This window comes from Terrapene carolina, unplaced genomic scaffold (genome assembly GCF_002925995.2).
Source record: "Terrapene carolina triunguis isolate 2854851 unplaced genomic scaffold, T_m_triunguis-2.0 Scaffold95, whole genome shotgun sequence".
Taxonomy (NCBI): domain Eukaryota; kingdom Metazoa; phylum Chordata; order Testudines; family Emydidae; genus Terrapene; species Terrapene triunguis.
Window position 1 is genome coordinate 7484288 of NW_020664446.1, and position 14161 is coordinate 7498448.

Consider the following 14161-nt stretch of genomic DNA (forward strand, 5'->3'; position numbering starts at 1 on the left):
GTGTTGTTCATTGAAAATAACTTTAAAGATAAAAGCAAGACGGGGACAGATTTTTAGAAATACAGCCCCCAGAATGGACTTTCACAAGTGGTGTGTGCCTTCAGCAAGACAGTCTGATCATTTGTGGCACTAGCTGTGCAAATGGCTGGTGTGGCAGTCAGATATTTGTGCATGCAGTTACTGTCATCACACACAGGAACACAATACCTGTGGGTACACATTCCATGCATGTACTCTCTCTCTCTCTCTCACACACACACTTCTACAAATCAGTTGCACAGACCCTTTTACATTGCTTCAGTCTGTATCACAGTGTAACACTGACACCCCAGTCGTCAGCGGGCAGGATTGAATCTATGACCTCTGGAGCTTAGTGCATGAGCCTCTAATGCATGAGCTAAAAGCCATATGACTGTTAGCTAAGGCTGTAGAGCAGACTCATTAATTTCTCTCTTGAAGTGGTCTCAGTGCCACTAGATGGGACACAACATCACACCCAGGAAGTGTGTGTAGGTTACAACAGCAGCACTTGCAGTCTCCACTATCTGGTGTAACATTTGTCAGCCTTTTATAAACCCTAATCTCCAGCCCCAAATAATATTTCTTTAGGCCACAGCTCTTGATAGTTTCCAGTACAGCAAGTATGTAGAGGAAAATGCATCTCCAGCACTGGCCCATGTCTCCAGAATGATGTATGTGGAGTAAAATGCACTTGCATGGCTGGACCATGTAGCTAATGTTATATGTTGGACTCAAAGCACTTACAATCCTGTCCTTTGTATGTGAAGAAACACACTTTCACTGCTGCCCCATAAATATGGAACATCCTTTTTGTGCATTCACGTGGGACAGCTCTGCATTCTGCCGCTGTATACAGACAGCAGCAAAGGGAAGTAATCATTATTATGCAGTGTTAAAACTGCTCGCATTGTTATTACATAGGTGCAACTTGGGTCTTATATACACTTTCCTCTGAAGTATTCTGCTTTGGCCCCTATAATAAAAAAGTAGTGATACTTCCCAGAGGCAAGCCCTATGCCCATCAGGCCCACCCACATTACGCTCAACCACACAAAAAACAGGGGTGTAGAGCATAGTATTTCAACAGATCTCATCATATGTCTCCCTCTCTCTCTCTCTTTCCAAGATCTATTGGTTCCTTGAAGACTTTGGGCAGATCATTCTGCTCTTCAAATCAAGGCCAGGATAGACACAATGATGATGGAGGAATAAAAAAAACCATATTCCATTGCTTACCTCCACTAGAGCTCTCTTGATCACTCTACTGACGTCCCGCCTCCATTCAGGGATATCTGGGTTGTACTCATCCAGGTTTGGCGAGAACGACAAGCGGAGAGATTGAAATCGCTCTGGGGATACAATGGCACACTTGCTGTGAATAAACTCATTGACAGACCGTGGAGTTTCAGCATCAGGTTGTCAATCAAATACAATATATTGCAGTGGATTTTAGCCATTGTAACTAGATAATACAGTTATCCCAACTGAGTGAGAATCAAATGCGAGGAAGAGCCTCAGCTGGTTAGAGAAACATTGACATAGCTTCAGTGAAGCCACTGGAGCTATGCTGATCATTGTCGAATATGCCTACAGTTGAGGGATCCACCCAAAGGCTATGGGCACCTGGGCATCACATACAAAACTGTACAAGGCAGGAAAATGTCCTCGTCATCCTCTCCCCTTATCATTCTCTAACCATACTCCAATATTGATTTGTTTACATTTGTACTACTCTGCTGTAAAAGGGCACTCGTCGAAAGGGTTGACCACTTTTCACAAAGATACTAATACCCAAACTGGCCTCAAAAAAGGACCTCAGCAACTTCTTAGACACAACAAAATTTAACTAGCTCCCCTTGCCCACAGCATCCCTATCAGGTACTACACACTCTGCTACCCCAGAGCTACCCATCTCCTTGCACAGGAGGGATAGATGGGCATTGTTATGGACCTGCCAGTTAACAAATTTGGGCTACTATGGACCAAGGGAGGGGCAAGTGAGTTTCAAAACAATGTCTCAAACTCCGCTCCATGACATTCCCAACGTTTCCTTTGAATTGCTGTTCCCTTCTCAGGAACAGCAATGAGACCCCCTCGCACCGCAATATGATGAGTACATCATTCTAACACCAGTGCGGTTGGCCGTGATCCACCCGTGTTTAGCAAAGCACTTAAGCGCATGCTTAAATGAACCATCGTCCTTCCATATTTTTACCTATTATGCTTAAGGTCATTTACATTGAATAGTGCCTTTCAGCTTCTGGACTTTATAACCGGTCCTATATTGATAAACTGGGCAGAGGTGGCTCTAAAACTTTCAGGCTCAGATCCTCAGCTGCTGTACACTGAGGTAGCTCCATTGAAGCCAAATGATCTACGTCGATTTACAAGGATGTGGTCCTTGCTTCATGAAATTTGTGTGTGTGAACTTTGCATTGGAGAAAGAATCACATCAAGCGGACCAGAGATGGAAGTTCATGGTTCATCTAAGAATAGGCACAGTGCAGGTGGTAGCAATGCAAGTGTCTTCACGTTGCCTTGACGATGGACCTGAAGCCTGACTTGTAGTAACCATTTCCAGGGATGCTAGGGTAACTCAGACTGGCCTATTCAGTCCTTGGAATTTCAGCTGAAATTTCCCAGAAGGATGTCAATAATGATGGTTTTCTTTTTGCCATGTGGACACGTGTCCACTGGGACTTGGACTGAAACCTACAAAGCAATTTAAAGTTTGTGCTATTCACAGACTGACTATTATATATGCCACTGGTCACTTCCACTAATTTCAGCATGTCATTCCCAACAAAGACTAATGAATGATCAACTCATCAAAGGTTTATCAAAATGGAACAGCGCACAGAGCCGGGAATACCCTCACGTAGGCTGCTGTGTTGTTTTTTCCTTTCCTTTCCAAAATGCAGGTGACTTATCTAGCAATTAGGATGTTTACCTTATGAAAGGATGCAAATGAAACCCTCAAAAGCGTCACTTGAAAGAAGTGAGGCAGCGTCATCATTACTTTACCCTGTTGAGCAGCAGGGGGCTGGAACGGGGAATTTAACTGAAATGTTACACTAAAACTTGACTCCTGTAATATGGAAGAAGGCTGCTGCATGGGATTTGGATGGGATTTTAACAGATGCTCTGATAGAGAGACACGGCACATTTATATTTGCAACTTGAGAGAGAAGCTTCCGTGCTGAAACAACTTTGGGATAAGAAATAAAAAAGAACTTGGATAGCTCCCCCCTCCCCCAGCCCAGCCTGTGGGTCTAGATAGGTCACTTCATGGAAAGAGGCACCGCCAATATTTTAAAGAAGAGTTGCTCCAAATCATTTCCCCTTTAATCTGTGATGAATCCCATTTCCCAGGGCTGGAGCTGAGGGTTGGGGAATCTCTCATAAGCAAGGTGGGAGGCAGTTAGCCAACCAACTGACAGTATATGCACTTCACTGGACCCATACGTACCTTGCACTAGAAAACGACATTGTGCCAGCATCTCAGCCGTGATGCAACCTCTTTTCCATGCTCCAGCAGCATGAAGGGGTTATAACGCTGACTTAACTAGTTTCTTGGGAATTTCCCCAGCATAGGGATATTCTACCCACACAACCAGCCACCGGCTCCTTCCAATTCCCAGGACAGGGACTGTCAGAATTACCACCTATTCCCAACCTCCAGCAGAGACGTGTGTGTGTGTGGGGGGTGGGGGGGGGTTGATGCCATCACCACCACCTCACGTCATGGCCCTCAGAGAAAAGTTGTGTTGAGGATGGGGCAGGGAAAGAGGGTGTGATCAGAGCTGCTGGAATGGCCCCTAGGGGGAGCTGCTGCCATCAGGTGCAACTGAAAGCAGCCCTAAGGCTGCCCTAAGTTTGCACAAGGGCCCAAATGATCTGGAGAGCGCTTCAGCCTAGCTGAGAATCCAGCCCATGCAGGGTGTTGGTAACACAGCACGGTTCTTAAGAGACGTAATCGTCTGAATGGAGAGTGAGTGTGGAAATGTCTGTGAAAATACCAGATACACAGCATAATCTGATCCATTCCACAGGGGAAACAAAACATTTCGTTTCAGGAGTATTTTTCTGAGGCCCAGGGATAAAAGCCTGATTGAATGGTATCTAGAGAGGGGGTAATTCCATTGGAGGCATGAAATAGCCCAAACCTGGAAGACCATCCAGCATATCACTGTGATCTGTGCTTGCAATACAGGAGGAAAGACAATAGTCAATTGTGCACCACTAAGATGTATGTTCTAATGGACACAGATCCATGCAGGTTTTGCACATACCGGGACAAAACATCTGCTCATTAATGGAGTTAAGCCAGTCAGTAACATAACCCACTTTTCCAATGGCCACGTTTGAAAATATTACAGAAAAACCTCAGTTAGGAACACCTCAGGAACGGAGGTTGTTTGTATCTCTGAAATGTTCTTAACGCTGAACAAAATGTTATGGTTGTTCTTGCAAAATTTTACAACTGAACATTGCTTAATACAGCTTTGAAACTTCAGTATGCAGAAGAAAAATGCTGCATTCCCTTTATTTTATTTTTAGTAGTTTATGTTTAACATAGTACTGTATTGTATTTGCTTTTTTTTTTTTTTTTGTCTCTGCTGCTACCTGATTGCCTATTTCTGGTTCCAAATGAGGTGTGTGGTTGACTGGTCAGTTCATAACTCTGATGTTCACTAATCTGAGGTTCTACTGTGCAATAATCATCTAGAAGTGGCTCTACTGTAAAATGCCGAGCAAGATTCTAATCCTCTTGAGACTGGTGTAAATCTGGATTAACTCCAATTGCCTTCAGAGAAATTACTCCGGATTTACAACAGTGTAATTGAGAACAGAATCTGCCCTAATGCATTTTGGAGCAATACTGCTAGGCTTCTCTTTTTAATAAGAGTTGGGTCCAGGATGCTGCTGTAGGAACTACTGATGTGTCACAAACACAGCACACTGTTGTGGGTACATCTATGCAGCTATATTCTCATCCTGTGCTGAGCGATGCCACCACTGCTTTGCTGGAGGGAAATAACAGAAAAATAAAGGGGTAAGGGCTCACCATACACTGCAATAGTCTTTGTGTCCTGCAGAATGGTGTTCCCTGCCGAGACCTGTACCGTGATCGTGTTCATCCCTTCCACAGAGAATGTGAATGTGATGCTCCCCTCCAGGGTGACCAGTGGCTGCAAACACATGAGAAAAGGGGGAATTAGGCTGCCATCTGACCTTCCTGATTCCAGAAGTCCTACCTCTGCTACTCCAAACAGGAGGGAGGTTAGGCATATGGTGTGTTGGATCTACGGGGGAGGATGACTGAGAGACTCTTTACTCCTTGACTGGTTTCTCCATCCTAGGTTTATAACCAGAGATCTTAAAAGGTTTTTTTTGGATGGAAATAAAAAAAAATCCATCATTTAGAACTCTCTTCTATTAATTGTATTACGGTAGCACCAAGAGGCCACAAACAAGACCAGGGCCCAATTGCGTTAGGTGCTGTGTACAAATAAGGTGCCATCAAAGGGCTTACAGTCTGAACAAGCCAATGGGAAGGAAAGACCATTATCCCCATTGTACAGCTGGGGAGCCGACACAGAGAGGAACAAAGCGGCCTGCTCCAGGTCACACAGAGTCGGTAACAGAGGTGGGGACAGACCCAGATTTCTCCCTCAATAGCCTACGGTAGCTTCCAGGACACCACTGTTACTAGAATGAAGGGTTTAGGGCAGATATGGGCCTCCTACACATTTGCCATTTCTCTGAAGGAGATGCTCATGGTTACACAATGTCTCCACTCCAGGAACTCTAGGCTACCATTTACGTTTGTTAAGACACTACACCAGTGCTTGCAGTACTGGCCTTTCCGACCTCATCCAGCAGCCGCTGCCATAACCTCCCATATTCCTTTACTAGTTTGGATTTTCAAAAGCATCCAGAGTTAGTCGAACTCTGCTCCCATTGCGGTCAATGGTAAAACTCCCCTTCAATGGGAGCCGTTCGGCCAGCACTAGTCACTAATACGCTTAATTTCTCAGACAGGAGGGTAAGAGGTGACAATAACGGTCTGTAAGTACCTACGGGGGAGAAGATTTGATACTACAGGGTTCTTCAATCTAGCAGACAAAGGCATGACAAGTTCCAATGACTGGAAGCTGAAGCTAGATAAATCCAAGCTAGAAATAAGATGCAATTTTAAACAGGGTAATTAACCACTGGAACAACTTGTGGTAGATTCTCCATCACTTGATGTTTTTAAATCAAGATCGGATGGCTATCTAAAGCTATGCTCCAGTTCAGTCACAAGACATAGGCTAATGTAGGGATTAAAGAGTAAAATTATATGGCCTTGCTATGCAGGAGGTCACATGCGATGAACTAATGGTCCCTTCTGACCTTACCATCTACGAATCTATGAATCTAATTGGGGCCTTTGGGTACTTCTGCAATACAGATAAATAACAATTACAAAGCACCTGGTGAGATTTGCAAGCATCCTAACTAAAGAGACAGCAGAAAGTTGTATGTGCTCTATTTCTGGTAAGTAGCGTCCGTAGGCAGATACATGTATTGTGTATTATTTTGCATCCCCCAGAGTGTGGTAATGAAGAATTCTTGCATACATAGTTTAACAGACAAAATGAGAACTTTGCATTGGTTTAGAGGGTAAGCGTTGGCGTTATTAACAAAAAGTTTTCCTTCTTGTTAGTCATGCACTCCACATAGACTAGGGAACAGGGTTTAAGTCCTGGGGCTATACAGAGGCAGCTCCAGATGAACAGAAAACTTCAGCGCAGATAGTTAGTTTTGTAAAAAGTGTCAAATTTGTATTTTAGTTAAAGAAAGAAAAAAAAACTTTTTAGCCTACTTTGCAATCAGATCCCCTCCGCATTATTCAATGGGGGGTTAGGAATTTGCATAAAATTCAAATGATCCTTACACAGAGATAGCTAAGTAGTTAAAAAAATGCTGATTTGCATAGATAGGGGAGGGGAGTTTATCCCACATCTCCCTACTGTGGGGTAGTTTACACCTTCCTCTGAAGCACCTGGTGCTGGCCACTGTCAGCGACAAGGCCCTGGACTAGATGGAGCTGATCCAGACTGGCATGCCTAGGTTCCTATTGTTTTAGAGTAATGTGCCGAATCCTGACTGCTCTGATTTGTAATGGGTGTATTCAATATTCAAGAGTATTCACAGGCCCCGCCCACTCCCGGACACATTATTCCTCCCGGGACAGTTTGCTACGGTTCTGTAGGGGCATACAAACCTCGGTGTTGTTCCCGAACCACCAAATGTAAGTCAGCGTGCCCACCTGGCTGGGCCACAGTACCGCCGTAGCATTGACCTCTTTGTTCTTGGTAGTAACAAACGGGAGAGACAAATGAACATGTTCCAGGGGGCCTGCGGAGATAGAAGAAGTGGCAACTAGGGTGAGCGCCTTCTCTTAGGCATCAAAATGTGGGTCTGACACTGGATCCTCCAGCTTTCCAAATGAGACAATAAAGAGGAAAGTCATGTGGGGCACCACATGTAAAAGCATTCTGTCTTTGTTCTGTTGCTGAGGAAAGACATTTGGGACCCATGCATCTAAAACCAGGAATTGCTATTACCTGAACTAAAGAACTCCACCTCTCCAGCTCAAAGGCTGTAGCAAACTCATAAATCTATATACATGGACTACCCACTAGAGGGGGACAGAGTCACACTGGGTGGGCTACCCTGGGAAGACACTAGAATTTTCATGAGTAAGCATTAATAGAAGTATAGTAATATTATAAATACTTGGATCCATTCCTAAAGAGCCAGATATCAGGTGCTGTAAATTGGTATCGCTTTGTGAACGTCAATGGAGCTACATGGATTTATACCAGTTTAGGGCCTCCACCAAAGCATCTATCCCATGTATCCCTTCTTCTTAACTCTCACTTTTCCTCTCCCCTGTGGTCCTTTTCTCTCATCTACATTGTGCCTTTTATTTCATTAGCGTAGCCAAGTTTTGTAGTTTAATGGACAAATAACATTTACTTTGAAACACGCCCTGGCTGTTCCTTTCTCCCACTTATGATGGGAAAATGGGGAGGCGTGGGTCTGTAATCACAACTTGTTTTATGGATTGCTTTCTGTGCGTGTCACTATCGTTCTTCTGGAGAACAGAAGTGTGGTCCTTAAAGAGATGGAGCAAGAGACAGGACAACAGAACCACAAGATACTTTGGGGGCACAGTTCTCCAATACAGGCTCAGTTCAAATTCCGTACCCAGGGGCTCCAAACACTGAAATGGGCACTTCTGGACTGATTTCAATATCCATGCGTGATCTGGCTGCTCTACTAAAGGAGTCGATATTTGACACCAGGACTTCCCAAATGACTTCACACATATATATAGCATCATTTATAGAGCGTTATTCACCCACAAGGATCACCAGAGGATTCCTCACTTTTTACACCTGTTCAGAGAAGGTGTAAGAAGCTACCAGCTCAGAAGGTGTCAATGACTGTGCACCAGGTGGAGCATGTGGCTCCATGACACACCCCTGAAATGCAGCCTTCTCTGGGGTAGAAACACGGCAACTATTTAACACCACAACCATACGATCCAGGGGCATTCAGGATCAGACCACCACCGGGTTGTTGCAGGCCAGGATTATGGGTAATCTTTATTCTGATGGCTGCTGATGAACCCCCCGCCACACCTCCAGAAGTGGCTGAATGCTCCTGTTTTTCTCACGCTTCGGAAGCGCTGCAGGATTTTGTCCTACACCTCTGTATATTGTCAAAAGTATTCCCCGACCAGAATCCACAGCCACAGGGGAAATCGCTGGTTATGTCTAGTCTCAGGTAGGGGGTGAGAACTGAAATTAATCATTATCCAGCCCTATGTGCATTTCAAATGAGGTGGCCTTGTTCTGTACTCACTAAGTGTCCAGGGGGCAGCAGAAGGAGCAAAGGAGGCAGAATGTCAAGCATCCAAAGAAGTGGCGGTGGTAGAGCTAGGAGCAGGACCATGCACTGCATCAGCTCCAACACCTAGTTCTCACTGATGCTAGCTTAACTCGTGCACTGTTGGATGTAGTAGTGCTGAGAAGGCCTCTCAAAGGGCCCGGCGCTGCATCGAGTCTTTAATGCCCTTTCAGGCCTTCACTGCTTCCTTGTTATGATAGAAAAAGAAAGGCTCATCCACCCAGGCCCATATTATTTTAAAATCTGCATTCCAATATACAACGGGAGAAAAGGGACGTGCTGTTTGGAGTGCATTGCTTGAACAGCAGGTGGTGCTGTATCACTCCATATAGGTGTATGGGAGAGGAAGAGAACGCTTGTCCAATTACAAGAGAATTGCACTTCCAAGTTTTACATGCGGTCTATGAGCCATTTCATTACTACAACTCTGCCTCTTGCCCCAAAACACCGTCCGTGCCCCTAGAAGACTCTTTGGGTGCACAGAATTGGTACTGAGAACATAACCTGTGTAGGGCTGGCCTGTACCTAAAGAATCTCTTTAACCGGCTACATCATCTTAAAGAGTTAAAGCAACAGACTGAATAAGTTTGCTGCTGACCTTAAATGCCTGCTGAGATGACTCGTAGATGGCCTTGATGCTAGAGAAATGGCTTACAATCAGAGCCTGCTGTATGAGCATGCCCCGACAGGCATAACGCTCACCTTTGCGCTCTCTCCTGATCCTTGGTTTCTCACCGCTGGTGTAATCTGGGCCTCAGGCCAGTTTAAACAGTCCCACTCCGGTGCAAAGGTGATTCTCTAGTGGTGCAGAGTAGGTGGAAGGATTCTTATGCCATGCCAATTCCTTGCAGCTGGCATAGCAGGGGAACTGGGGCCTATAGGAAAATGTGTGGCGAAAATGTCCCTCCTTCCCCTTGAATGAGCTTTGTTTCCAGCCATCTGTGGCTGTTTGCAGCTGTTAATAGCTAGAGCAAATTAATGCTATTCCACCTTGACCCAAGGGGACCAGGTCTGCACAGAGACTGCTGCAGGGTCAGGGAAGTGCCAAGGGTAATGAGTGGTGAGTGAAATAGATTAGATATGACATGTATATTATACTGGTGAATTTAATGTGATATGGGCACGCCCCAATGAACGGCCCATCAGAAAACCCTTATGGCATGGAGACTTTTAATGACATTTCAGAATATCTAAGTGATTCTGGTGAATGTTGGGCTTATTTCTATTACCAAATAATATTTTTTTGCTAAATTGCTTACATGACTGAGGCCCCTAAGTCACTTGGGCCATTTTGAAAATTGTATCTAGTCTCACAAAAAAGATACAAAGGCCACCTTTTAAAGTACCATTTTCTAGTGTCCAAAGACTACAGACTCCTTAGATCAGCTGGCCAGACAGCTAATTAGTGCCGGTGGCTGAGTTAGACAACTGCTTTCTCTTGTCCACTTGTGGCCTGCATAAGAAAACAGCTATTGTATCATGTGGCCTCATTAGTTTGCAAACAAGAAGAGCACAATGATGATCATCCCTTTGAAAACTCCTCTTGTTAAGCTGCAGCTGATTACAAAGCCTGTGTGCGGGAAGCTGTCAGAACCTCCCTGGAAATATTACCACTGGCCTGGTCCACACTACCCCCCCACTTCGGACTAAGGTACGCAAATTCAGCTACCTTAATAACGTAGCTGAATTCGAAGTACCTTAGTTCGAACTTACCGCAGGTCCAGACGGGGCAGGCAAGCTCCCCCGTCGATGCCGCGTACTCCTCTCGCCGAGCTGGAGTACCGGCGTCGACGGTGAGCACTTCCGGGATCGATCTGGGATCGATTTATCGCGTCTAGACAAGACGCGATAAATCGATCCCAGAAGATCGATTGCTTACGGCCAGACCAGGAAGTAAGTGTAGACCTGCCCACCGAAACAATTCTCCATTTGTTTCCAGGGATCTTCACAAGCTATTAGAAATAACCCCTGGCTTGCAATCCGCTGACTTATCCATAAACAGGAGCTGGCAGGGGAGGCTCAGAGGGAGCAAAGAACGGCTTTTTCTCAGAGAACGAGGTGTAGCCAGCTGTTTGTCTTGAGAGCCAAACCCACACCACGACTGATCAGTCAACGCTGCATAGGAGGGTTAAGCAAAACTCGAACACAGCATCTTTTGCCTTTACAGAGGGGGGAGGGATAGCTCAGTGGTTTGAGCATTGGCCTGCTAAACCCAGCGTTGTAAGTTCAATCCTTGAGGGGGCCACGTAGGGATCTGGGGCAACATCAGTACTTGGTCCTGCTAGTGAAGGCAGGGGGCTGGACTCAATGACCTTTCAAGGTCCCTTCCAGTTCTAGGAGATAGGATATCTCCATTAAAAACAAAAACAAAAGAAAGCCTCTGTCTGTCCAATTGCAATAGGGGTCATTGGCCCTATACAAGGGCAAAATATTCTGCCAGCTAAGAAAAAAACACCTCAGCGTTGGCCCCAAAACTGAGAAATTCCCTCAAACTGCCCAGGCCTCAGCATAAGGAACCACATGGCTTAAGTCCCAAAATGTGAACCCCAAGTTATAGAGTAGTTTAAGAGTTTCATTCCTCTAAGGCATTATTTTTGGATTCAATGCCCCAGGATGATGCTAGGAAGTGCTGTGCTGCAGCAAGTGCCATCTTTCACATGAGGCATAAAACTGGGTTCCTGACCACCTGTGATCATTAAGAGGGGTGATTTTCCAAAGCCCTTCAGTGGGACTTGGACTCCTAAGTCCCTCAGGTGGCTTTTGAAAAAGCTCACCTTAAATCTACCATGGCACCTTTCACAAGAGAAAAGCTGTAAGCCCCAATGTTCCAGCTGCAGTTTTCTGTAACTATAGGATTATACTTCACTCTGCCCTGTTTGGAGTGTTGCTGGGCACTGTTAAACAGCTGCTGTCTTGCACCCCAGGGACAGCTGCATTCCTGGTGAATAAAGCAACCTCGAAGTTGCAATCTGTGCATAGAACTTGTTGAATGCTTTGGGATCCTCTGAAGGAAGTATGCTATAAAAAAGTGTCAGGTAGCCATATTTCCAGGGTTTAACACTTCCTTTCTAAATAACATGCATGTACAATAAAAAAAAAACCCACAACTCCCTGCCCCCCAAGCCCCCACACCGAATCCTGGAGCTAAACCTTCGGGAAAACTCTGGGAAAGTTCAAACATGGGTCAGAACTTTGTGGCTTGGACCAATTCTTAACCAGAATAAAAGGGAAATAACATAAACTCTATCTAGGGGCAGAGGAAAATTTGAGCTTTAAATGGACAGCCATTGAGATATAAGGAGGTTAGAAAGAAAAGCAGTGGAAGATACTGTTTTTCTCGTAACTGTCTCCAGATTCAGGAATTTGGTTTCCATCATGATAGAAAGGGTGATTTCCACCCCAGAAGTGGCAGCATTTCAGCAGTGGACACGTGATCCCTATGTATACATACAGGCCAAACTTTTTAAAAGTGGCCAGCGATTCTGGATGCCTCAATTTTTGGCTATCCAATTTGAGACATCTTAAAGGAGCCTAATTTTCAGAAAGCATGGAGCACCCGCCCTTTGCAAATCAGATCCCTTTCTTTAAGGCATCTCAAGCTGGGAACCTGAAATTTGAGGAACTAAAAATGAGGAGTCTTTTTTTTCCTTTTTTTAAATCTCAGCCATTATCTGTGAATAGTTTTTGGATTCTCCGGCTCTCCTTTTGGGGAAGGACAAAAGTTCATTCTCTCTGCACATGTCTCAGAAGGTCTCCTCTCAGACAGGGAGCCTCCTGAATCGTCTCTAAAGAATGTAATGTTTCTTTAAGATATTTTGTAAACCAAACACAGTAATAACATACAAGTTACATGTAAGTACAGGACAGCGCTGTCCAATCCCAGGCTGTTTTCCACCTGCACGGTCACTCGGAATATGCCCACGTTCTGGTAGACGTGCTTGATCCCGTCCTCCATCGAGCTGAGATTGGCGTAGGACACGGCGATGCCGTCTCCAAAATCCACCTGAATGATCATCCTTTGGACGTCGCCCTATGACAATGGGGAAGGAGTCAATAAGGAAAACGACTCTTCTCTGACTTGACCTCACTAGTGGCCTGAACCTACTCCCACGGACTTCAGAGCGGGGAGAAGATTAGGCTGTACAGCTACAGGAAGTGATTTCAGAGAGCAACTCAGGATGGTTCAGAGGTTTTGCAACAGCCTGTGATCCCTTTCACTTGTCGGGCTGGAGGAACCCAGCCCTGGCTCGTAATGAGACTTACCTGGCTGAGAGCTGTACTGTGGCCTGTTTGAAATGAGCTGCAAGCTCTCAACTACTCATAAAACCCACCAGCACTAATTGGTCCCCGTGTTGGCTGGGTCAGCAGGGGCAGGCTGAGGACTGAACAGGCCTGGTGACTAATCTCCCCTCCCCCTGCCTAGAGACGATCCCAGCAGGGCAGGTGTAGGGTCTGCCTTGCGCAGCTGTTCGGTGGGGAAAGCGGAGGAGATTCGTCCCCTGGGCTGCCTATCTGGCACTTTTGGCGATCGTTAAAAATCAAAAAGGAAGCACAGCAGCAAAAACCACAGCAAGGAGCTCCATGTTCCATGCAAGAGCGGAGACCCCGGAGAAAGCCTGTTATGGGGGGGTGATATTCCGCCCTAGCGGATGAACTTGCTTTTTGTACGCTGTAGCGGGGGGGCTACCCACTCCAGCCCTGACAGGGATAAAACCAGCCCTGGGAGAGGGCTGGGAGAACAGCCCAGGCTGAGGGGGGAAACAGCCTCAGCTGTGGCCACGCCCCAAACAGACCAGCAGGCCCTATAAAGGCCAGGGAAGCCAGGAGCAAACAGTCTCTCTCTGCCTTTAGAGGGAGAAGGGCCTGGCTGCGGGGGAGCGTACCTGGGTACCTAAGGTGGAGCAGGGCTAGGGGAAGGCAGGAGGAGCTGGGGCGCTCCAGCCTGGAAACCCCCCAGGCTGCAGGCCTAGGGTAAGGCCTATTAGGTACTGGGTTGCAGGGGGCAGCCCACGGATAGCCAGAGGCAGCAGGTCCAAACCCCTATGCCTGTGGTGAGTGGCTGATATACTGCAGTCTGCCCCAGAGAACGGGGGCCAAGTGATGACTGGCAGTAGCCAAGACTGAGGCGACGTGGGGATAGTGGGTGGGGCGCTTCCCGTGCGTGGGGAGACCC

The 14161-nt window shown here is 46.1% G+C and overlaps 1 protein-coding gene across 1 annotated transcript in view; it reads right to left on the bottom strand.

Moving 5' to 3' along the window:
- Positions 1-14161, bottom strand: part of SORCS1 (sortilin related VPS10 domain containing receptor 1) — a 410485-nt gene that overhangs the window by 25646 nt on the left and 370678 nt on the right. The window contains exons 20-23 of the mRNA XM_026651051.1: positions 12832-13018; positions 7295-7428; positions 5090-5213; positions 1258-1370 (exon numbers count right to left, since the gene is read on the bottom strand). Coding sequence (XP_026506836.1) covers positions 1258-1370; positions 5090-5213; positions 7295-7428; positions 12832-13018 — 558 coding nt within the window. The remainder of the gene's footprint in view (positions 1-1257; positions 1371-5089; positions 5214-7294; positions 7429-12831; positions 13019-14161) is intronic.